The 24,660-nt window shown below is 43.1% G+C and overlaps 3 protein-coding genes across 5 annotated transcripts in view; 1 reads left to right on the plus strand and 2 right to left on the minus strand.

The window, feature by feature from the left end:
- Positions 1–24,660, minus strand: part of LOC27208814 — a 44,911-nt gene that overhangs the window by 13,023 nt on the left and 7,228 nt on the right. The window lies entirely within an intron of this gene.
- Positions 5,958–7,101, plus strand: LOC6731911. 2 transcript variants are annotated; one of them, XM_044922318.1, is made up of 3 exons: positions 5,958–6,034; positions 6,271–6,655; positions 6,714–7,101. In XM_044922318.1, the coding sequence occupies exons 2-3, from the start codon at positions 6,497–6,499 to the stop codon at positions 7,005–7,007; spliced, it is 453 nt and encodes a 150-aa protein (XP_044778253.1). In that variant the 5' UTR covers positions 5,958–6,034; positions 6,271–6,496; the 3' UTR covers positions 7,008–7,101. The 2 variants fall into 2 exon arrangements, with proteins under 2 accessions (XP_044778253.1, XP_044778254.1); XM_044922319.1 differs by lacking the exon at positions 5,958–6,034 and having other exon boundaries at positions 6,271–6,373; positions 6,487–6,655.
- Positions 12,690–20,266, minus strand: LOC120284234. Its single transcript, XM_039291025.2, has 2 exons — positions 20,225–20,266; positions 12,690–13,865 (listed from the first exon to the last, which is right to left on the minus strand). The coding sequence occupies exon 2, from the start codon at positions 13,842–13,844 to the stop codon at positions 12,933–12,935; it is 912 nt and encodes a 303-aa protein (XP_039146959.1). The 5' UTR covers positions 13,845–13,865; positions 20,225–20,266; the 3' UTR covers positions 12,690–12,932.

The following is a 24,660-nucleotide window of genomic DNA, read 5'->3' on the forward strand; positions in this document are numbered from 1 at the left end:
TAAACCCGAATATGTCATGTTCTGTGTATGTAGGCCAGTCCCTTCGCCTGAATATTTATTATTTATGTAGCTCAACTAAACGTTTTGCCGCAGGAATTATGGCATAATATGTCAAAAGGCAGGCAACACGGCCCCACGCCTTAAATAACAAAGAACGATGGCCTCCTTGGGGACCAAACCTCACTCCAAATTGTGAATACTCTTTCTTGGAAAACCAAGGGTTTTCCTAAGCTTCTAATTGGTGACCCGAAACCGAAAGCAAGCCAAGCAAAGCTCGAAGTAAAAGTAAAAAAGTCTCACATTACGAGCTACCAGCAGTGGGGCCAAAACAGATCCAATGCTAAATAAATATTAAGTCGACCCACTCGCAGGGGCAATCACTTCGCTGCTAAGCCGCCTGGCAGTCCAAAAAAAAAACTCTATAAATTTTAAAGCCGCTATTAGCCGAGACTTAGTAGCCCTAATAGCAGCAACAATTCATAAATGCCAACGGAGGCCGTGGAAAGTGGATTTTTGTTGTCCGCCATGAATTGAAATGTGTTAAACGAGCCGCAGCGAAACATCTAGCCTGGCCAGTAGCTTCGATATAAGCTCCTCAACTTGTGCAAGCGGAAAACCCACCTTTAATCATACGATTTCGAGCCATCATTTAAGGTGCAGAAAAAGTTTGCATCTATAATGTGTATGCGTGTATTTGGACAGAACTTTTCTAGGCGCTGGAAAAGTTTTAGTTCACCGCCAAAAGTTGTGAAAGAGCGTAGAAGTCGGCAAAACTTTCCGGCCATTTAAATCATCGCCTGCCAGGAGCAGAACAAACGCACAATTGAAAATCGTCGGCACACCTGTACAGCCAGGGAAAAAGGCAAATAAAATGAATTTACATCTCGATACTCGCACTTGTGTGTTGGGAAATAAATGGCGAAAAGAGATGGTTCTCCAGGCACTTTTATTCGACTTGAGGTTCCAAGTACTTCCGGTTAAGCCTTTTGTTCTTACAGGACCTTAAGGTGTGCAAATAAATATAGAAAATAAGGAGTTTAAGCTTACAATATTAAACAATTTAAACATTGCAAAGTTATCAACAAAAGTAACAAACAGAGCGAATGAATTAACATCAAATTATGATAAGAACCAAATGAAAATAGCCGCTGGGTACGAAAATGCAAGCACCTGGCAAAACATTGAAAGTAACAACTTTATTAAATTCAAATGAGAAAATACTTAAATTAAACAGAATAATAATAATCAAGCTCAGGGATTAAATTCATGCCATAATTTACGCACTATTAGTAAGCACTAAAGTTCAAATGGAACATTGAAATTAGAAAGCACTAAATCGTTTAAGAGCTTAATCAAAAAAAATCCATCGAAATTTTGTTATTTTTAGCTAAGTAATTAGAAAGTATTTTTATAAATGTTTTCGATATTTGCACTCTTTTCTATACTATATTTGCACTTTTTCTTATTTATTCTAGTCTGGCTCCCATCTCTAAATTGCAATATATATCGCCAATATATTTTGGAGTATTGGCATAGGCGCAGAATAATGGCTGGCAATTTGTAGAGCCTACTTTTAGGCACTGCCAGACAATGAAATATTCCTTGGCAAACACACACGCGCATACGCACACACACGTGGCGCACGTTTGTGTTGGTTTGGTCCCCTAAGCACCATCATCAGTTGCAAGTGTGAACAATAAATTGTCATCAGCTCGGCTCGATTCGACTTTGCTTTATTTCTTTTCAGTCAGTCTGCGCTCACCAATTTATGGCGGATTTCAATTTGTGTGTGTGTGTGGGGAGAGGCTTTCCACGACCGCTCACATAAGTACGCTCTACAAATTGGCGCACACACACACACACATATGAACTTGCGCGGTGGAAAAGAAGAAGAGCGGAAGTCCTGGAAAAGGAAGTCGAGGGTGGGAGGAAGAAAGAAAAACATGTGAAGTTTTCGTTTGTAGCTGACATTTATTGCGCACATGGCACTTGCCATTGATTTTTTATGCGCTTTTGAAGAAGTTCGAGGCCCGAATAAGTGTGCTACAGTTTTTCAATTTCCATTCCATTGTTGTTGTTGTGGCTCCCGATTATCAGTTGTGTGACATACTTTGCTTTATGGTGTCGCATACCACCCACTAATGTTGTGCCCTGCTGCCAAGTGCCTTTTAATACGGTTAACGTTCGGCCGGAAAACTAATAAAAGTTTGTTTTTTCTTCGCCACTCGGGGATGGCAATTTCGATGTCGATGTGGCGAGAACACGAACGCCATTGACAGGCCAAAGTAAATAGGATTTACAAAGTTGAATGTTGTAGTTGCCTATGAATTTCCCATTATATTTCACTGACATTTCAAAATTGTGTTCTCATCCAAGTTTGTGGCGCCCGGAAAAAGGGGGCGGGGATTTAGCAGAAGTTTGTACGCATATATTGAGTTTTCCTATGGGCATACGATTGTAATCGAGGAAGTGGACTTGAACGAAAAACATCCTGTAGTTTATTAATTTAGTTTTCCTAAGCCCCAAATTTCCACTGGGGGGGCAGTCATTATGGCGGCTTTCACTTTCGCTAATGTGTTATGAGAGCAGCAGAGAAAGTAGAAGACGCAGCCAGCCGTTTTTCCGAGGGCGCAGTTCTTTGCTCGGAGGCGTGGAGAAGTGGAAAAGCGGGCTGAGTGCCAGTTAGAGTGTGTTTAAGCAAATAGGTCGGCACACACAGAGTCACACTGCCACACCAACACACCAGTAGCCAAAACCACTGACACACACACACAGTCGCACTTTAACGCGCTTACATTGTAATCTGTAGAACGGAAAAACCACAAGAAGTAAAAGAAAAGCCGCACATCGAGGCGCTGAACTCTCGAACACCCTTTCATTCTGAAAAGTTTTTAAAACTTAGTGTTTCTTGCAGCTAGGTCTTTAAATTTAAAACCCATCGAGAATCGAATTTATAAGAGTAACATCATTTATAAAATATGTTCTTAATTGATTAATGATCTTAAAGAAAGGCAGCTAAATATTTAAATAAATGTCGATTTTTATAAATTTAGTTGTATTTTTCATATATTTCTAAACAAAGTTACACTAGCCCAATTAATACTCTTTTTGCAAGCTGAGTGTCTTGAATAAAATTTTACAGAGAGACCCTTAAAAAAATTACTTCAGTTGAGTCGAAAAATGTTAGTTTTTTTTAAATATCTTATTATTTATTCCTCTTTTAATATGGAGGAGCAAAATAGAAGCGAGTATAGCAAGTCTCAAATCTTGGAGATGCCACATTTGGAGTGTCCACTGTACTCGTCGTTTTGAGTGTGCATTGCAAAAGTCAAAGCAGGAATTAAACTCGAGCTTAAGGCAAGGCAAATGAATTTTTTTTTGGGGGAGGGGTGGGGGGCTGAGCCCAAAGGAGCTGCAACTTCGCATCCGGTGGGGATAAAAGTCATATGGACAGGCCCCAACTCACTCACACACCCACACACTTGTATTTAATCAGATGCGCAATGCGCATACATATGCCCGCATTTGAGTGCGTGTATGTGTGTGTGTGAGTAAATTTTTGTCGTATTTACACTTATTTCATTTTGCCCAACACTTTGTTTACTATTTGCCTTTGTTGGCGGGGAAAGGGGAGCACAGGACATCATTTCCTTTTTCTGTGACGTGAAATTTGTGTTTTCTCTGCCGGCGCTGAGGCGCTTTTCTTTGGCGCCACGGAGCGTATGAGTGATTAAAAGTTTTAGCATTAAGCAAATTGCGCCTAAGCCTGGTCTTTGCCGGCTTTCCTACCCATATATACATATGTATATATGTTTATATTTCTTTTTCGTAATGCCTGTGGTGGTGAATCCGTGTCGATGTTATGCTAATTATATCACGCCTCAATAAACAGCTGACAGGGAAACGTGCCGGGCCAATCATCAGAGATTTGACTTCGCCAATCTGGCGTATTATTTCTGATTTCCGTCTGCCTTTGGCGCAAAATCTTTCGCTTCGATTTGGCCCATTTGAAGTTGCCCACTGCCGCCGCTCCAATTATTATGCAACAAACAAATCTCATTTTTCCATTCCGGCAGCTGTCGACTACAAGTTTAGCTAGCTGATAATACTTGGCCAGGCCGAAAAGTTTTAAATCGATAAAAGTTTGGTGCGAGCCAACATCTTGAGATTTGGCCACGTGATTTACGTGATTGAACTTTAACTCCCGCCCGATTGACTACAACAGCTGCCCTCGAACATTTATCACACAATTCAATTGGATTGCTACTAATAGCTTGGTATTTATTAGATACTCAGCAATTTATACTAATTTAAAGCATATTTTGTATCTCAAAAGCAAAGTGCTCTTCAATACCCCTTACTTTCAGCAGGAGGTACGAAAATAGCTCGACATGTACCAAAATATATTATCGAATTTATTACCCCCGGGCATATGAGCAATTCAGCTATAATTTACTCGACCCGACATGCATATGGTAATAGCATGCCAATCCAAAGCAGAACTACTAACTTTTATCTGATGTGTCATATGTGCGCTTACTGATGATTCCAGGGACAGGCATTCAAGTGGATAATTACATGTAATAATTGTTTCGCACACACGACGATGAACGAGGATGATTCGATGTCCCCCAAGGAAGATAAGCGAAGGATGCCACGCACACTGTCGCACAGCCCATAAATAATAATTAAATGCGTGACTAATTACTTGTGTAATACGGCTATTATTAGTGCAGGAACGCTGGAAAGCCGCAGAATGAGTAGAAAACTGACAAAAGAAGGAATACCCATTAGGCACTAGACGCTAGGCACGCCCACATTCGCAGACGGACAGGCAGACAGACAGACAGGCGGGGTCATAATGAGCTGGCAATATGTCGTGTTATCACCAGCAAAAAAAAAGGAGTTGAAATTCCACTCCTGGAGGCGCTAGGAGTATCCTGAATGCGTTGAATGTGTTGCCTTGACGATGATTAAGTTGACATCGACTGTCGACTTTGCTTTGGTTTCCTTTGGCCTGGTTTTGCTGCACTGAAGCAGGCCAAATCGCAGATGGGCGCACAAACAACATGTGTCCTGTTCACCTCGAGGCCTCTAATGAGCCTTGATTTATTTCATTTCCCCTGCCAAAGACACAAGGCGGCTTATTGAGCGGATCCTCAATGGCAATTCGGGTTGCCGGTGGCATGTGTGAGTGCAACAATTTGGCTTACATAACTTCGGTGTGTCTAATGGAGGCAGGCATAATTTCTTAATTATGTTAATTTAAGCACACTCTCAGTGTTTCGGCTATTTTTGGCTTTGCTTGGGGAAAATGGGTATGCAAAACAATTTACTGGTGGCATCTTAATGCAATTAAGGACTGAATACAAGATACATTTTGATCTAGAAAGTATCTAGTTACAATAAAATCTGTATAACTTTATAGGTACGAAAGAAGCCAACTTAAATGCACTTTATAAACTTTTTACTTGGAGTTTTACCTCACTTTTCTTAAAGTAAAACATATTATTTCAAAAACTGAAAATCCTTCTCAGAGCAAACACCACTTGTAGCTGAGTTTTCTTTTCTTTTGCTACTTACGCAGCTTATAAAAATAAGTTAGTAGTAGAATTCACAAGAATTTTAAGTTTTATTGGCCCGATATGCCGCTTTTCATTTTTCCCCGAATGGCATTTCCCAATATTTTCTGTTTATTTGTCTAAGCGCCATTCGATGCTATCGTTTTATTTTCTGAGATTCTGTTTACACTAACTGGCTGGCTTGAATTTCACGTGGCCATATATCCACTTTATTGACTTTTCACTGCAGCAGCTTGAGCATGAAGCTCAAACTTTTGTTTGCCATTCAACTTGCTACCCGATGCGAAAAATCAAAATTCAACCAGATAAATATGTTCCTCAAGTGTGCCCAATTTGATTCTGATTTATAGCTTGACTTTCTCATTTATTTGTTTATATTCCCCGCGAGCTGACAAATGGGTTTTTATTTTTTTGCCAAATTCCTGGAAACATCAAACAAATTGGCATCGAGTGTAAGTAAAGCTGAGTTAAGAGACAATTACAATTGTTTTTTCATTTGTATTCCCAGAAAAGGTATCCTTACTTTTGTAGAGTAAAATGAAGCTTAGCCTATAAAAAATAAAAGTTTAAGTCCCATAAAAAAAACGACAAGGCCATAGTAAGTTTCAGAAGAGAAAACTTTGCTGCTTAATTACCTTTTTTTTTACTAACCGAAATCTTAATGTTTGATTTGCCAAACACTTTCCAGCTGAAAAATCGCTTCTGTTTTGATTACGTGTCGAAACGCTAAACTTCAAACGCAGCTCGCGGGGATTGGAGCGACATCGATGAGTGGCAAGGAAAATAAACAAGTGAGCCCACATAGGAAGCCTCAGGGAAAGGGCTTCGTACTCGTACATGTACATGTACATGATATGAGCGAAGCGAATCCACTCACACCATCCATAATGTAAACAAATCGCAGGCCAATAAATATGGTGACCGAAGCCCCAAGCTCCGACATCGAAGACAGTTTGCTCCAGACCAGCGAAGAATCTGTATGCCAAATTGAAATCACAGCCATGGATGGTCTACAATATGCGGTCGAGTTTGCCCACGATGATAACCTACTGGGTAGCAGGCCATCGAATGTGGTAGGTTCAGATGCGATTAACGATGTTCGTAGCTAATTGACCGACTTCTCCCCCTCAGTCGCAGCTCTCGGAATTTCTGGCCATGCTCACCCTTAACGCAGCCGAGGAACGCCAGGATGATGGCCAAAACTTTCATGACAAACTATTACAATTCAAACGGGAAGCCGATTTGCTGGCAACCAAATTTGATTCGCCCGATTATTATACCCAAAAGGAGGAATTAATCTTCAAGGTCGTGTGCGAACTGCGGGGCATTGACCACGAGAAGTGGCTCCTGGATGAAATGGGACTCATGGATGAGGCTGCATTTGGCGATTTTCTGCGGGATGCGTTCGTTTGCAATGGAGATTGAGTAACAGCTCATCGTTTGATTCATTGTAATAAACATTTGCATTTTGGAATCAATTAACTTCAACCAACAAATAAATCTTGAAATGAAATCAGCACATCACCTAGCTGTCAGCCAGTCTTGCTTTAAGCCCCTGCTTTTCCTTAAGCCAACAACTCAGCCCCAGGTGCCGCACAAATTGTCCTGGTTTAGTCAACAATTAATGTTTATCTGCCAAGGCATTTTAATTTGGGCTATTGCTCCAATCGCCTCCACCCACCTCCGCCTCCCAATCGTTAGTTAGTTAACCCAAAGCCAAGTAAGCCAGACCAAGGAAGTCCAATGTGATGCGGGCCGGGTTGCCTACCATACCTTCTTGGCCCGATATTAATTTAAACTAATGCCACAAGACACAACACACGAATAAACAAACAAACAGACAGCCGGCCAAAACAAAAGGAAATAACCGAAGCATTCAAATCCGAGACGTGTAATTTGCCAAGCAAAACGGGGCGTGTAGGGTGCAGGGTGTAGGGTGAGTTCGCAGTCGGCTTGGCGGGTTGTTGGGCTGTTAAGATGTCGGTCCTGACGACACACTGACTTAACATGTCAGCCCGCCCGGCTGATTATTCCGTTGACAGTGAGAATATGCCGGAGCCGAATGGGTGGGGCTCATCAATGGCGATGCCAAGTCAATTTGGAAGTACACTGAGAGAAACCAACTGTACTTAAAGTCATGATTTCAGGCAAATACAGGTTTATTCAAAAGTTTGTTAAATATGTTGAGATAGCATGGTATTTCTCTCGATTGTAAAAAGTGAAGCTTAAAGCTTAGCTGATTTTTTCCCAGTGCATCAGCTCATGCGGGCTTGGCAACCTTTTGTAATTTGTCAGTTAAACATGATAAGGTGAAAAGTGAGTTCTTTCTCATTGAAATTTCCTTAAACTGGCTGAAAGACAGCAAGACGGAAGCGCGGTCTTAAGATGTCTAGGAAATTAGCCACTAAATTAGATTCCCAACTTCATTACCATTTGGTTAAACCTGTATGCTTTGCGCATTTCAATGAACTTGTGGCCGTTGGAATTTGCTCTTATTTAATTAAGCCACCTCTTGCAACACAATATGCCATGCCCCATTCTCCATGCCACTCGCCCATAAATTCCGATCGAATTTTAAGCAAATAAATGTAGAGCAGCAGCTCGTTGACATTCGAAATTAATTTTCCCTTTTCGAGAACTCCTTGGAAACCTAGCCGGCAACCGCACTGGCACTCGTCGGCTGTCTGCTGTGGATAAGCCGTGTAATTAAGCAAAATTCACCGTCATTTGGTTAGCGGTTTGGTTTTAGCCCCGTGCACGCCACTCGAAGCCCCAGCGTATTAATAACGTCAAAGTGTTGCGCATGAGAATTTATTAAGATGCCGCCACCGTTAAAAGCAGCCACTTCTCCACGACGTCCTCCGTGTCCCGTGTCCCCCAGTTTCAGCCCGTTCTTCATCCTTCGTCAGCTGGGATTCCGGCTCGGCTTCAACCCGGTTACCCAACTCGAGAACCATGCCAAGGCACATTCTTGGAGGCCATTTCGGCTGACGGCTTCGCGTCCATAATTTGGGTAATTTATTAAGAACACGCCTTATGCGAAATATTTAAAGTTACGCTTTTCAGCGAAAATGCGCCAGGAATGTTACAGGAAAATAGGAAAAGGCTTTACTTATATACTGTAGTGTCGAAGGTCTAAGAAAATTGGCTATTCATTTTTAACTACATAAATTGATCAATTATTTTGGGCTCCTGCTTGTTCTTATTTATTTATAAGCCATGTTTTTAGTTATATGTTAGTTATAGTTACTAATTTCAAAGCACCTATTTGTGCACTTTACCTGCAAAAGCAAATCACATCACAGTACTTTGCATTAAAAGGTAGAATCTAAAGGGAAACATGTGTGCAATTTTTTTCGGTTTTTCAGTTCTGTGAAAATCTGTAAAATGTTTTATGGCAAACATTTGGCTGGAAAGTGCAGATACAGATACAGATAGCGATCTGAAACTCTGCTGCTGACTTAACTGCTGGCCAAAAGGCTCTAAAACTTTAACGCCAATAAGTCACCAGACGAAAGTATAATACCGGCTTGGGTGCTAAAACAGCTGAAAAGACTATAAAACTGTCCAAAAAAAACGCCGTAGAAGTTATTTGCTTGTGTGTGTGTGCCAGTGTGTACTTAAATAAAAACATTTCATGGCTAAAAAACATCTAACAATTGTGCGCGTGAACAAAGCTCTTAAATCATACGTTTAAAATTAGCCCCAGGCAAATTAAAATCCCCCGACAAGCTGGGCGAAAAAAAGAAGAAATAATTATTTAATTATTTTATTACTTTAAGCCACATTACAAATGAATAGAAAGCACGCGGCAACAATTAACAATATAAACAAAACAAAAAAAAAAAACGACAACCGCCTGCATATAAAAAACACAAAAGGCGAGTCAACATCCGTTTACTTACTATACTTAAGTGCTGAAAACAACCAGCTAAAAGGCCATCTGGCGGTGACAGAAAGAAACGAGGGGCAATTTGATGGAGTGAAGACTCGCTGGACTTTTATAAATGGCTTTGTGATTTTACATTGGGCATTTAAAATGGAAAAAAAATATGAAAAATTATATATTTAATATTTGAGAAAAAAATCTTTGCTTTTTCATATCCTTAAAAACTTTTACTAGTATTAAATAGATTTTTTTAGGAAGTATAAATGATTATATAAAGCAAGGTTATTATTTATACCTCTATTAAATGTGTATATAAATATTGTTTTTTTAATTATTATTTTGGCAGTGTGCTCAGTTGGTCTGTGTTCGTTTGCAAAAATGTCACAATTGCGCTACCAAAAGGCGTTGCCGCAATTACCCAGCCATGAACGCAAACATGAACACAAAGCGAGAACTTGGCGAGTGATTCTGTGAGTGCTCGCATACTTTTTGCGGCCACTGTGTGCGCTTGCTTGGCTATTATGCCAGGGAGCCACAGTCATCGCATGGCTCTATTTTCTATTTCTGTTTCTATTTCAATTCCAGCTCGGAATCGAGGACGGCAGCGGGAATCGGGTAATGTGTGTGTGTGTGATCATAATTGTGGGGCCAACGAGTGCGGCGTCGTTGGGAAATCACAAAACAAACAACAGAGTCTCTCTGTTCTAGGCTGTGTTTTCCTTTCAGCACCACTCTACAAATTTCCCAGTGTATTACCCCTTCACGACAATGCCTACTTAAAATGTCAGAGCTGAAAACTCTGCCAGCCTGCAGTTGAAAGTGTAATATTTGCGGGTTGAAGGAGCTTAGTTTTCTCAACTGACAGCATTGCATTTTATTTAAATGTGTATTTTCCATTGCGTAAATGAAAATCGAAGGATAACAGGCTAAACAAATTTAAGCGGAAATGCTAAAGCAATCCTTACTCGACAGAAACGAGAAAAATGTCCTTGCCAAATGCATGCCGATGCTTCAGGGTTACAGTTTAGGGAAAGGGAACGAAAGGGTTTAAGTAAAACAAAAGAAATGTGCAGGCATTTGAATTTATTTATATGTATGGAAGAGGACCGCATAGAAATGGATTCAGAAATTCAAACGATAAAGGCTAAAAGTTTTCCCATGTCGCAGCTAGACCGGAAACGGAAGTCGCCTGGACGTCATGTATGCGGAAAGGTCGCCAAAGCTCATAAATATTCCTTAAACCATGTGAATAAAACCACATTTTTATTTAAAAGCGAATTTCAAAAACCGAATGTTCATATTCATTCATATGTATATACATTAACGCAGCCATTTTACATTTTACACCAACCTTTTGAGCTTCTTGATTAAAAATATTTATCATTATTAAAAGAAGAACTTTAACAATGACCCAGATCAATCAAGTTGAAACATTTTTGGGGGAAACCCGATTTCATCGTTACTGCAGAATGGTCAGCAGGAGCTAAGAAAATATGGGTCAACCAGATCTATTCCGAATGTATCAATTATGAGCAGCGTTCAATCAAACGAACCCCCGGCAAATCGACCGAGTGGCAGACAAATGGGAGCGAGTTGCTGACGGTTAAATTGGGCCTAGAAACACCCACCAAGCTGGACAGCAATATATGCTACCACATACGCCAAATACACATATAAACCAACATGGACTGGGCATTATAAAAGCTATTAATATATATACCGATGCGAGTCCCGAAGTTAGAAAGCAAATCAAAGTGTGAAGGGATATCAACGCTTTGCCAATCTTGACCTTATCGGTGTGGGAAGGGGAGGTTGGGGTTCTGTTGGCCAGGCCACAAGCAAATTTACTGAATGGGCCGAGGCATTTTATTGTTTGGCCACAATAAAACTCCGCAAAAAAGGGGCGGAAAATCGTTCATTATTCATTATAAGCATTCAGGCACAGCAATAATTTTCCGCAGATATACATAGTATAATATATATATACATACTCGTATAACATACGTACGTAAAAAGAAGAAACTCAAGTCATTTATCTTGACAGGAATTTTTCCGTTTGGGCTGCTGCTCACTTGATAGTTAGAAAACGAGAAAGCCAAAAAAAGAACTCCTGGGCCGCAACTTTCATCAATCTTTCAATAATGTTTGAGGGGCTCCAAAGTGCTCCAAAGGGGGGCGGAGAGTTGGAGGAGCCGGGGGAGCAGGTGGGTAAGCACCTTTCAGTTCAGTGTCATGTAAATTTGTTTGCGCAGTTGCACGTAGCCAATAAAATACTCGGTAAATGTGTGCGGAGGCCTCCAATCGAACCGCAGGTAGGGGTCAAGAGTCTGCCATGAAAGACATTCAAAAGTAAATAAATCATGATGGTTTTTTCCCAGGTCCTTGATCTGCTTACTCCTACCACGGCTCCTTTTCTTTTTATTTCACCACTTTCTTTTGACGCTGACTTTAGTGCTGGGTTTTTGGTCCAATATCCGGCGACTTATTGATTCCTTCTTGTGGAGCCACACTTGGGTACTGTGTCCCTTTAAGGATCTGATATATAGCGTCTTGCTTCGGTGAAGTTAATGAAGTTATAGCTGCTCGTCCTTTACAGCAATATGTTTTCATTATGCTCTGCTGCTGTTGGAGCTGGTCCCTTTTGTATTTATCTGCCTGCCAAGGCAGTGAATATTATTTTAATTTATTTAATTGGCTAATGGACGACCCAATGTTTGTATTCTCCGAACGCTTCATTAGCCAAAGCGAAGCAGATGGCGGCATAAAAATGAAATCGTTATTTCATTTTTGGATTGTAAATTCGCCGAATTATGGCATTCATTTACACAAGCTATCATAGAGGCTCATGAAATCAACTTGTTGAAATTAATTTAAAAGAGCATATTTAATATTTTATTTTATGGATAATAACTCAGCACAATTACAAGATATTAACTTTAAATATTTTGGCTTTGATAAAAATTTATTTAGGCTAATTAAGTACGAATTCCTTTCTTCTTTTTCACTTTTTTGTCTTGAACAGCATCTCCGATCGCTCTGTTAATTCTTAAATGCCTCCAGTTTAAGGACATTCGTGGGTGAAATGGAGTGGGCGGAAAAATCCTGGGTGTGGGTTGCTGCGGTTGCTGCTGATTTTTTTCCCTGTAATGAAACACTCGGGATCGACTTCACGAGAATTCCGGTCTTTATTCGCGCACTTGTAACTTAAGACTACCTTAACATTAACAGTAGCAATACCGCGGGACCGCGGAGTGGTGAATACCTTGCGGGAAGGGAGGAGAGCGAGAGAAGAGAAGGAGAGCGCGAGCAGCGGTGCTTGCGAGCCGTGGAGGAGCTTCGAGTAAAAGCATTGGCCGCTTACACTGCCGCTCAACTGTTTGCGCCCTTCTGGCGTGAACATTCTCCCCCCCCTTGCGTAGGCAAAGGTATCCCTGGCCGGCTAGACATCAGGATCGGCCTCTTCATTCCGTGCACGCTCCAGAAACGGTCCATCCGAACACCGTGTTCTGCGCGACGGGCAAGCCATCATCAATTTTTAGGAACCCCGGTTGGATCAAGTTGGCATATACATCTGATCCCAACACGAGGGAGATGGAGGCCGGCCGGTGGAAGCGCTCGTCCGCGAGACGAACACCGTCAAACTTGGCCCTGGCGGCGTCGCTCAGAGCTTGGATGGGTGTCCGGATCCTTAGGCTGGGTTCGACCTTCAGGACGACGTTGAGTCGGAAGGTGCTTGTTCGGGACCGGAGTGTCACCGAGCAGACCTCGTTGCCTCCCAGCCGGGCGATGGGCAGCCGGAACGCAGCCGCCAACGACCGGTCGATGCTGCTCACCGGCATGCATGGGTCGATCATGGCCCCGGTCTCGAAGGTCTTCGAGCCCGTGTCCAGCACGACGATGGCTGTAGGCAGAATGGGAACAGCCTTCTGCTGCCCCGTTGCCACCGCCGGAGACGCGACGGAGACCTTCGGACGCCGTTGATTGTTGGCGACTGGGGCTGGTGGCGGAATGCGGGAAATCCGGACCGGACGAGGTGCAGCGGGATGGCGCTCTCTGCGCGTCGGAGCTGGTAGCGCTGCTGGGGACGGAGCGGGACGGACCTCGTGCATGTGGAGTAGAGTGTGGTGGTTTCCTCCACACTTCTTGCATCCCTCTTGGCTTCGGCAGTCTCCTCCTGAGTGCTGATGGGCGAGGCAGTTCGAGCAGTACTTATTAATAAGTACTGCCCGAAGGCGCTTTTCAGCGCTCAGTTTGTGGAACCTCTTGCACTTCCGAAGTGCATGGATTCCAGAGCAGACTCGGCAGCGGTAGGATTTGATACCTCGAGTACGTCTGCTTTCCAACGACTGGGTGGCACGAGGTCGCGGAGCCATTATTGGAGGAAGTGAGTAAGTCTGCCAATAAAAGAAATGAAGAAGCTTAGTATGAGCCGACTACTCTTTTGGCCCCGGAATGGGGGAAGTGCCCTAATCCCTAGGAACGGAGGACTCTTTGTCCTCCATCGGTAGCAGAATAACCTTGTGGACAGGGCGTTTTATGGTGCCGCGAGACGTACGGATCTCGACGACTCGAATGCGGTCGTCGGCTCCTGGAAAGGCAGAAACGATTCTGCCGAGCCGCCATTCGTGCGGTGGTAGATTGTCCTCCTTGACAACTACCATATCGTCGGCTTGGAGATTCCTGGTCGGAAATTGCCATTTGCTTCGTTTATGGAGTTCCTTAAGATACTCCTCTTTCCACCGTGCACTAAACTGCTGATGTTGTGCCTTGAGGTGTTGCCATCGATTTATTATCGACTTGGCTTCGCCCTTTATCTCGGGTTCCGCCGTGGAAAGCAACGGCCCTCCAATAAGGAAATGGCCTGGTGTGAGGGCCAGCAAATCTGAGGGATCTTCGGACATAGGGGAGAGGGGTCTAGAGTTGAGGCAAGCCTCAATCTTAGCGAGAAGTGTCGCCAGCTCCTCAAATGTATATTTGCGGGCTGACGTCGATTTAAGGAACAGGGTTTTGAAACTTTTCACCCCTGCTTCCCACAAACCCCCCATATGTGGAGCCCCGGGTGGGATGAATCGCCATACGAGTCCCTGATGGCTATATGCATCAGTCACGGACTCTTTGATGGCTTGGAGAAAGTCGATGGACGGGGCCTTGACAAAATGCACTTTGACCGCGCGCTGCTCTAGCTCGGTCACTGGAAGAGTGTCACTTTGTGCTGGCCATAGCTCTCGTGGCCCTTGCAGCCACTCTGGTCCGTGCCACCAGAGATGGTTATCTGCCAATTCATGTAAGGATACGCCTCGACTGGCTAGATCGGCGGAGTTTTGTTCTGAGCGAACGTGTGCCCAACAGTCGACTGGCGTCGCCTGCGTGATCTTGGCAACTCTGTTGGCCACAAATGTGGTCCAGTTGCACGCAGGCTTTCGTAGCCAGGCTAAGACGATTGTGGAATCTGTCCAGCAGCGGATATTTGAACTGGCGGAGGGCATGTGCGGGAGGATTGCTGTCACCATTTCGGTTAACAGCACGGCACCACAGAGCTCTAGCCGAGGAAGGGAGACGGTTTTTACCGGGGCCACTCGTGTTTTGGCTGTAAGCAGGCGAGTCAGGATCTTTTGCCCCATCTCGACGCGGATGTATATCGCCGCTCCATAGGCTCTCTGGGACGCGTCACAGAAACCGTGGTGCTCTATGATTACCTCAGGCTGGTACCAGATCCATCTCGGAACGCGGATCTGGTTGAGGTCGGAATACTCGGCTAAAAACGATTGCCACCGCTGACACATTTCAGTGGGAAGCTTATCGTCCCAGCCTAAGTTTTGCAACCAAATCTCCTGCATGAACATTTTTGAACGGATTATGAACGGCGCGAGCCACCCGGCAGGATCGAACAACCTAGCGATTTGGGACAAAACTTCTCGCTTTGTATAGGAGGGTTCCACAACTATGTCTGGAGGAACGAAATAGAATTCGTCGGACTTTGCCCTCCACCGAATACCGAGCGTCTTGGCCGTGCTTTCGGCATCGATGTCGAGGAACTCGCTATGAAGGAGGTGTTCGGCCGGGACGTCTTTAAGGACGCCTTTGTTGTTCGAGGTCCACTTTCTCAGCGGAAACCCGGAGGCACTTAGGGCTGCTTGCAACTCTCGAATTGAACTTTGGGCTTCGATTACGGAATTCGCCCCTGCCAGAACGTCGTCGACGTACATGTGCTGCTGGATGATGCGGCTGGCATTTGGAAATGGCACTTGGATATCCTCTGCCAGCTGTTGCAAGACTCGAATGGCGAGGAAGGGGGCGCAGTTGACCCCGAAGGTAACTGTTTTTAATTCGAAGTCTCGGATATCTCCTTCCTTGTTTCGGAACAGAATTCTCTGAAACGGGGTATGTTTCGGATCGACCCAGATCTGACGATACATTTTCGTGATGTCTGCACTGAAGACGTATTGAAAATAACGCCATTTCAGGACCTGGATCGTTAGATCGGATTGTAGGACTGGACCAGCATGAAGAATATCATTTAAGCTGGTCCCATTTGCCGACGGACTTGAAGCGTTGAATACAACGCGAAGCTTTGTAGTGGTGCTTTCGGGCTTAACTACCGCGTGATGAGGAAGATGATACGATGGAGAATTGTGAGTCGGCGGAACTTCTTTCATATGACCCAGATCCAGGTACTCCTGGATCACGCTGTCATATTGCTCTTTTAATGGAAAGTCTCTTTTTAAACGATTTTCGTTTCTAAGAAACTGAGCTAGCGCAATGGACCTTGAATATCCTAAATCGGATCCGATATTCTCGGGATCCCGGAACGGGAGCGTCACCACGTATCTCCCGCTTGCGTCTTTTGTCGTTGTTTGGAGGAAGTTCCTTTCACAATAGGAGTCCGACTCTTTTACCATCTTTACTGGTAGATCCTCCACCTCCCAGAACTTGCTGAGAAGCGTGTCGAGCGTATCAGGGTCGCCTATTTCATGCACCTGGGTCGTGAAGGATGCGACCCGTTTCGGCTTGCCCTTGGAAATCGGCCCCGTTAGCACCCACCCGAAAATAGTTTCTTGGCCCAGGAGCGAGCCGCAAATATTTTGTCGGGTGCCATCCATCATTATGGATGGTAGAATGTCAGCCCCGATCAATACATCAATTTGAGAGCTCTCAAAAAAGGTAGGATCTGCCCAGCGGAGTGCGGGCAGGTCCTTCAAAGAATTCCGAGGGATCGGATAGGAGGGCAGTTTGCCTGAGAGCTCCGGAAGGACGTAAGCTTCAGTGTCTAACTGTAGACCTGGCTTAGTAGGAGAGCGAATCCCGAAGTGACACAGCTTCGAGGACTTCGCGGAGACTGAATGATTTAACCCGGAGACTTGGGTCTGGGTGTTGCGGAATGGCAACTTGATGAGGTTGAACAGGCGTTCTGAAATGAACGTCGCCTCGGATCCCGAGTCGATTAAGGCTCGGGCTCGGTAGCTCATCCCCAAATGGCACACGTCAATCATCGCTGTGCTCAGTAGGACGGCTGAAGTGCCGGACGCGAAAAAAGTTTGCACCGCTGAGGTGCTTGCCGATGCATTTCTGCTAGAGGGTCTCGGAAGTTGCTGTGTAGGGGGCGAGGTTGAGAAACTCGCATTTTCGGAATTTGGGGGGCTGCGATGCAGCAGCGTATGGTGCCTGCCCTTACATGTAAAGCAGCTGTGCGTGCTTGTGCAGTCACGTAGCTGATGACCTCTGGCAAAACAATTCAGACATAGCTGCTTCTTTTTGATATACCCGGAGCGCGAGTCAACAGACATTTGAAGAAAACGCGGGCACAACCTTACCGGATGGTTCTCCTTCGAACATAAGTCACACCCTTTCTGTTTGGTGCTGACCTTTGTCTCGAAGGATTGAAGCCTTTTTGGAACTGCCTGAGTCGGTTTCATATCTTCGATGGCTTCCAATGTCCGATACCTTTCGCTCAGGAAGGCATTCATTTCTTCCCAAGCTGGGATCTCGGATTTAGCAGTTAGCGACTGTTCCCATAAGGACAGGGTCTGCTTGGGCAGTTTGCTCGCGCAAAGGAAAACCAAGATACAATCCCAGTTTTCTGTGGATACCTGGGAATGCTCTAGTGCTGTTAAACACCCCTGAATCGTGGATTGTAGCTCTTTTAGAGCATGACCAGATTCTTGCGAAATTGAGCTCAAGTTAAAAAGAAGCTTGAGCTGGCTGTTGACTAAAAGTCGCTTATTTTGGAACCGATCTCGAAGCGCCTCCCAAGCCGAAGCAAAACCATCATTCGTGAGAGGAGATTTCGCCACGATGGCTTTTGCTTCGCCACTTGTTTTGGTAAGGAGGTGGAATAGCTTCTCGACCGGAGTCAACCTGGGGTTGTTTACGTAAATTGCCGTGAATAGGTCCCGGAAAGTGGGCCATCGGAGGTAGTCGCCATCGAAGACTTCCGTGTCGCATGGAGGTAAGCGGCAGCCGGACGAAATTAGCGGCTGAGAGGGTGCTTGCGCGACTTGAGGCGTTGCTCTGTCGATTGTTTCGCCAATTTGTGCTGCACATGACTCGTATACTGAGTAGCAGTAGTCATATTTGGCCTGGAGAATAGGCACTGTGTCGAGGGATCCTTCTTGGGCCATTAGGTCAGAGCATGTTTCGTACTCTCTTTCCACTTTGTCCCATAAGGCTCGCACCTGTTGCAGACGGACTTGTAACGTGTGTAGGGACGGAGAGGCTTGATCAGGAGTGTTGATCTTCGCTTCGAAAAGGCTTACGCGATCGCTGACGGCGATGAATTTATGCAACGCTGCGTTTGCGGGCGTTGGCTGCTCAGAGGATGCCATTTTTCTTGTGTTAGAGCGTGTGACGCGGAGGAAATCAGTCCCGACAGCGGAGGGACTCTCGGATTTTCTCGATAGAGAAGACTCACTAGACGCTCGCGTCACTGGTCGGGAAATGACCAACCTAGGAGTTGTCTTCGAACTGGTCGATGGCGAACCCTTTGCTTTCGGAGTGGGAGTCGCGGGTTTGACCCTAGGACTAACGGACTTGGGTGCTGGCTTACCGCGAGTGGATAGCGGAGATTGCGGGTTGAACTTTTGTTCTTTTCCAGGTGCGGTGGTCTTTTTCTTGTCTCCCTCTAGGGGCATGCTCAGCTATGCCCAAAGAGAAGGAAGTCAAGAAGGCCTGCACGCCGCAAACAAAAAAAAAAAAAAAATGTGGAATTGAGAAAAAAAGAACCAGATACGGAGGGCACCAAAATCTGGATAGACAAAGGATCCCGTCGGAATTCGGGAGAAAGTTGCAATTGGGATCTGGAGATTGGAGCACGAAAGAAACAAAAATCGCAGTCTTTGTGAAATAAGGCCCAATAGATCTTCAATCAACTTGAAAAAAGCTTAAATGAAGCACAATATAGCTAAAATTCAGTGTGAAAAAAAATAGCTAGGAGGATTCACAAAAGAAAACCAACAGCTAGAGTGAAGTCCACAAGAAGATATAGCTATATTGGTGGTCCAGAAAAACAATAGCTCAAATTTATATAAAAACAAAAACTATGAATTGACGTTTCTGAAAAAATCGCTAAAAAATTGCTACCAGCTGGAGTCTGGAAAATAGCCAAGGATTTATAAAAAAAATCACTATCGACTGGAAATCCCAAAAAAATAGCTAATATATAGAAAATAGCTAGAAAATAGCTAGAAAATAGCTAGAAATTGGCTAGTTAATAGCTAGCTATAGCTAGAAAATTCAAGTTTAAATTTATAAAAATAGCTACCGGCTGGAGTCTGGAAAATAGCCAAGGATTTATAAAAAATCGCTATCGACTGGAAATCCCGAAAAAAAAAATAGCTAATATATGGAAAATAGCTAGAAAATTCAAGTTTAAATTTATAAAAATAGCTACCGGATTTAGGACCACAATTTTATTATTTTAATTTAGGAACCAGAAATGGGAGCCAGAAATAGCTTGTAAAAAAAAAAAAATTATTATTTGGGTTAAATAATTATTAAATAATAATTATTAAATAATAATCAATAATAATAATAATTAAAACAATCGTTTATTTCCCTTTTTTTTTTTTTATTAAATTATTTATTTTTAAATTTTATCGTCGGACTTTTTTTATTTTATTTTATGTCTCGACAATAGGGTATTCTCTCGTCGCTATGCGCTGGTTTTTGTCAGGGCAATAACGAACAAAGAGGAGACGAAAGAACTTGCACTTGGAAAGTCTGCGTAAGTCGCGACTGTGTGTATGTCAATATCGTTGGAAGCTAGGTCTGACAATGGATATGTCGTAATGTGTGTGTATATGGCTATGGGTATTTGTGTGGATGTGAACTTTATTTGGAATATTTTGTATGTGAATATATTGGGTGAATATATGTATGTTTATATTTAATTTACAATAATTATATATTTAATATATATGTGTATATTTAATTTAATTTAGTTTTATTTGTATTGGGTTGTATATTTTATTGAGGCACACACAAAAAAAACAGCAGTTTAGCAGCGGACGATAACAGTGAATTTTGGACAGTGTATATATGTGTGTACATGCGCTTGGATATCAGCGGAGCACCGTAATTAGGAGGCCGGTATTGGCAAAGTGCTTGTTTATGCACTTAAAAAAAAAGTAATCACGGTGGCTGGGCGCATGTACTTATATATTTTCACTTTTCACTTGATACGGATGGACGGAAAGAATAAACGCCGTTGGAAAAACGAAAATGGCGACCACGGACGGAATAGAATTTAAAGCCGTACTTATCTTGAATTTTCCGCAAGGAGCGCTGGCAGGATCAGAGCTTATCCGGCTCGAAGGACCATGAAATGGAGTGGGCGGAAAAATCCTGGGTGTGGGTTGCTGCGGTTGCTGCTGATTTTTTTCCCTGTAATGAAACACTCGGGATCGACTTCACGAGAATTCCGGTCTTTATTCGCGCACTTGTAACTTAAGACTACCTTAACATTAACAGTAGCAATACCGCGGGACCGCGGAGTGGTGAATACCTTGCGGGAAGGGAGGAGAGCGAGAGAAGAGAAGGAGAGCGCGAGCAGCGGTGCTTGCGAGCCGTGGAGGAGCTTCGAGTAAAAGCATTGGCCGCTTACACTGCCGCTCAACTGTTTGCGCCCTTCTGGCGTGAACAGTGGGTTTAACTTATGATTTGATTTTCTAAGTTGAGTAACGTTGATGTCACCTAACCAAATGCGTACTGACTTCATGCCAGTGGATCGGGAAACGAATCCACCAGGCGGCGGTCTTTCAACGGAAATCAAATTCTCAATGTACTCCAGGAATATTTGAGACGAACGATTCATGGCGACGGACGGGCAACAAATGTGGAAATCCAAGGAAAACTTCGGAATTTATACAAACAGTTGGTCGATATGGGGAAATCGGTTGCACATTTTGTGATTGTTAAAAACTTATGGCATTCTGATTAATTATATTTTACTCACAACCAGTTTTACAAGGTATTTCTAGTGTTAATTTTAGACCACATTTTAAGTTTGCTAAAATGTGTTGATACGCTAAATGTTTATATTATATGTATAGATTCTTTATGTCATGCTATTTTTTTATAATAATAAATATAACAAGCTTCAGTTTCCCATAAATTAAAACTAAATTCATAGATTAGGATATCAAGTACGTTACGCAATCCAACTTTTAATGAAAAACCTGCACCTCTATCACCATTTATCGCGAACTTTCCACTCAGTTCCTGCAGCGAATTTGTGGCTCTTTCGCGCATTTCCCACATTTTGACAGCTTTTCACCGGAAAATACCATGGCGATGCTTATGAAAAGCAGACGAACAGCGCTCCAAATGTTATCCACTAATCCTGCCCGGCGGGTTCACTCCCTCGGCAAATGGCCAGATTTGAACAGCACCATGTGGCTTGCCCCTTCTCAACAATGCATACCAATTTGAAGCCAGCGCATCGCCGAAATATCTGGCTCCTGTCAGGACCTAAATGGGGCCACAGGCCCATCGAATGTTCAAACCAATCGGACCCCTACCAATTCCACGTTAATTTGCATTTAATTATGCCCAACGCGGTGCATATCCGAAATCCGTCCAGGTTGATTGCTGTGATTGCAGCATACATGGTAACTCAACCATATGGATTTGGCCAAACAGGAACTGCCAGTCAACTGGGCAAGATTTATACCTTTTTTTCAACCCTGTTACTATTTAACTTTGATTACCAAATATACCTTCGATTTACTGCATTATATTACTGATTAAAACACAGCTCAGAAAACTATAAATCTTTCAGAAAAGCAATTCCTTCTAAACGGACTTTTTAACACTATTTTTTGAGTGGGAAATAATAATAGAAAAGCACTGCAACATCTATACAATCGAAGACACAAGAAAGTGGATACTTGTTTGTAAAACAAGAACATCAATAAACCTGCAAGCTAGTGTCGAATGAGAAGAATATGTTTTGAAGACACTCTCCCGGGCAGTAAGGAAAATGAAAATGATGAGTCCGTGTGTTGCACAAACAAGCACAGCATGCTCCTCTCTAATTATATTTCGTTGCTCGTGCAACTTGTTGCAGCTAATAAATGGCAAAACAAGCCAAAAGAAAATATCAACTTCCGATGCATTTCTCTCAACGAGGGAACAGGGATCTGTAATCGAGACCCGAGGAGCATAAACTGCAAATTAAGCAAGGCACGTAACAAAAGTTGAGTCCCCGGAACGGCTGAGATGAGTATGGCACGTAGTCATACATACGAGTACATATGGATGGATATCTAAACTAAAACATCTGGCTGGCGCCCAGTTAACCAGCTCCCTTCTAGAGTTTCCCGCAGCTTTTCTTCGAACGGAAATCATTCTGCTGTTAAGTTCACCCTCCTCCCTCCCTCCACGACCATTTACCGTGCAGTGCTGGGTAGTGTCTTCAGCTCGTGTGTGTGTGCTGTCATATAAGCTTAGTTCTCCACTTTCTTCTGGCTTGTTTGTTTTGCAGGGCAACTAATGAGGCGCATATTGCTTAAGTGTTGCTCAATTACATTGAGTGCTAAGACGTCTTTGACGTTTGAGGTATTTACCATGGGAAAAGTGCTTGGCGAAGATGAGGACTTCCGCACAGTAGTTTACCAACACATCATGCCCTCGAAAATGAAGCAATAAAAGTGAAGAAAGTTTTTCTCTAAAAACGATTTGTGGCATTCAAGTAAACTGTATGCACATAGGTGCCTCTTTGGCTTAAAAAGTACTTGACTGAAAGTTTACTTAAGTTTTCACGCTTTTTATGTACACATGATTGTTATTATGATTGTAATAACTTACTTACAACAGTTTTAGAAGAAAATGGTTTCTTTGCTCATAGGTTAATGCATTTTAAGTTAAAAACTAAATTGGCGTTTCAAAACTTGCAGCAATAAACAGTCTTCTTTACTGCCCAGCAACTTTGAAACAATTTCCTGTGTTTGTCAGCCGCCAATTCACTCGTCAAAACTTTCGGTCCAAAAAACTAACACACCAGCCAAAAATGGCTTTTAATTGATTGCGCCAAAGAAAACTTCCAAGGAATTGGCAACATCCGACAGGCAAGTAATCGAAAAGAAAATAGAAACACAAAAGAGGACGACAAAGCACCAGAATGGAATCATTTCTTCAGTACATCTGAAATCTTATTTCATTTGAAGACCAAAATTCACATTTATAACGAATTAACATGGTGCAAAATCAAACTCTAAAGATTTAAATAGCTTAGACTTTCGTATTGAATTTCTTTCATAAGCACTTTTCGTTTCATTTGCTTGGGCATTCGAAATGTTGACACTGGCGACATGCATAAAAAGTTTTCCTTTTTAAATTGCTCAGCAATTGCAAAATGATTGCACTTCTCGATATTGATAAAAGTTGCCAAATTGATGGCAAGTCTGCAAGAGTTTTGGTATAACTTTTGCCTTTGGTTCATAAAAAAAAGGAAATATTAAATAAAAGGCAATAAACAACTGAAGTGGACTAGCAAATGTATACATAGTTAATTAAACTAACAAAATAAAAATAAAAAACATTTCAGTAAACTTTAATTTGTTAAAGGAAGGTGTTTAACGCACTCCTAAGCTTTCACCTTTCATGAATTTCGTCTGCAAAGTTTGTATTGATTCAACTTGAGTTTATTTTCCAAAAAAAAAATATTCGAAAATAATGGCAATAATTCGGTGGCCGAAACGCACGCTCAAGTGCTCGACAAACTTTCCGGCCGTGTTAATTGAAAATCGTCTGCCAACTTTCCGACAATACGCGTCAAATGAGACGAGAACAATCAGGTGGCTAAGACAGATGTAGAAACCCATAGATGATGGCTTGTCAAGGCCAATTTGTGGTGTTGATTTATAATAAGAGACTGGTGAGTATGGCATGGGTTAGGATTGGATGGGCTAGGATGGTATGGGTTAGTATGGGATGGTTTAGAATGGAATGGTATGTCAACGGCACTGCGAGGCGCGTTCAATCACAATTCTAATTACCAAGCTCCCCGAGGTAATTAACTTTGCATGCATTACACAAATTACACAAACAGTGCGAGTGCGAGTGCGCCGCACCGAAAGCTTTATCAACTCAATTACGAACGAAGGGGGTTCCCCTTCATTTGCTCAGTTCCTACCCTTCGTCCTTCGTCCTGCCAGCCCGCCATCCCGCCATCCTGCCGTCCCTTCTGGCAAGTCTGCCGTGGCCTGAAAGTGTCACAGAGATGCTTTACACAGATAAACAACAAATAAGCATTGTTTGTAATTTAGCGAAATTGTTGTTGCTGCTGCAGCTTCTCCACTATGCTCCGCCAGGATCCCTTCGCGATTTGCCCAACGCCGCCATTTCCCAAGATCCCACTCCCACCACCAGGAGCTACTCTTATCAGTCGACTACAATCGGGAGTTGGGAGTCGGGAGTCCGGGAGCGTGGTGATGGGCGATGGGCGATGGAACCGACAAAAGGTTACTGCTAGTTTGGAGCACTTCGGATACAGTGGGCACTGCCATCAATGGGCCATTACGTTTTATTGTAATTAATTTCTATGGCTGTGATGTAGCAGGAGTCCCTTGGAAAATGGACTTCAGTTTTGTTTTATTACGGATAACTATTTTTAATTATTAACTATGAATTTTAGTTGTGATGCATTTCATAACCTTTCCAAACCATTAGCAGTTTATCAAGTAACTTAGTAGT

Source organism: Drosophila simulans, chromosome 2L (assembly GCF_016746395.2).
Source record: "Drosophila simulans strain w501 chromosome 2L, Prin_Dsim_3.1, whole genome shotgun sequence".
Taxonomy (NCBI): domain Eukaryota; kingdom Metazoa; phylum Arthropoda; class Insecta; order Diptera; family Drosophilidae; genus Drosophila; species Drosophila simulans.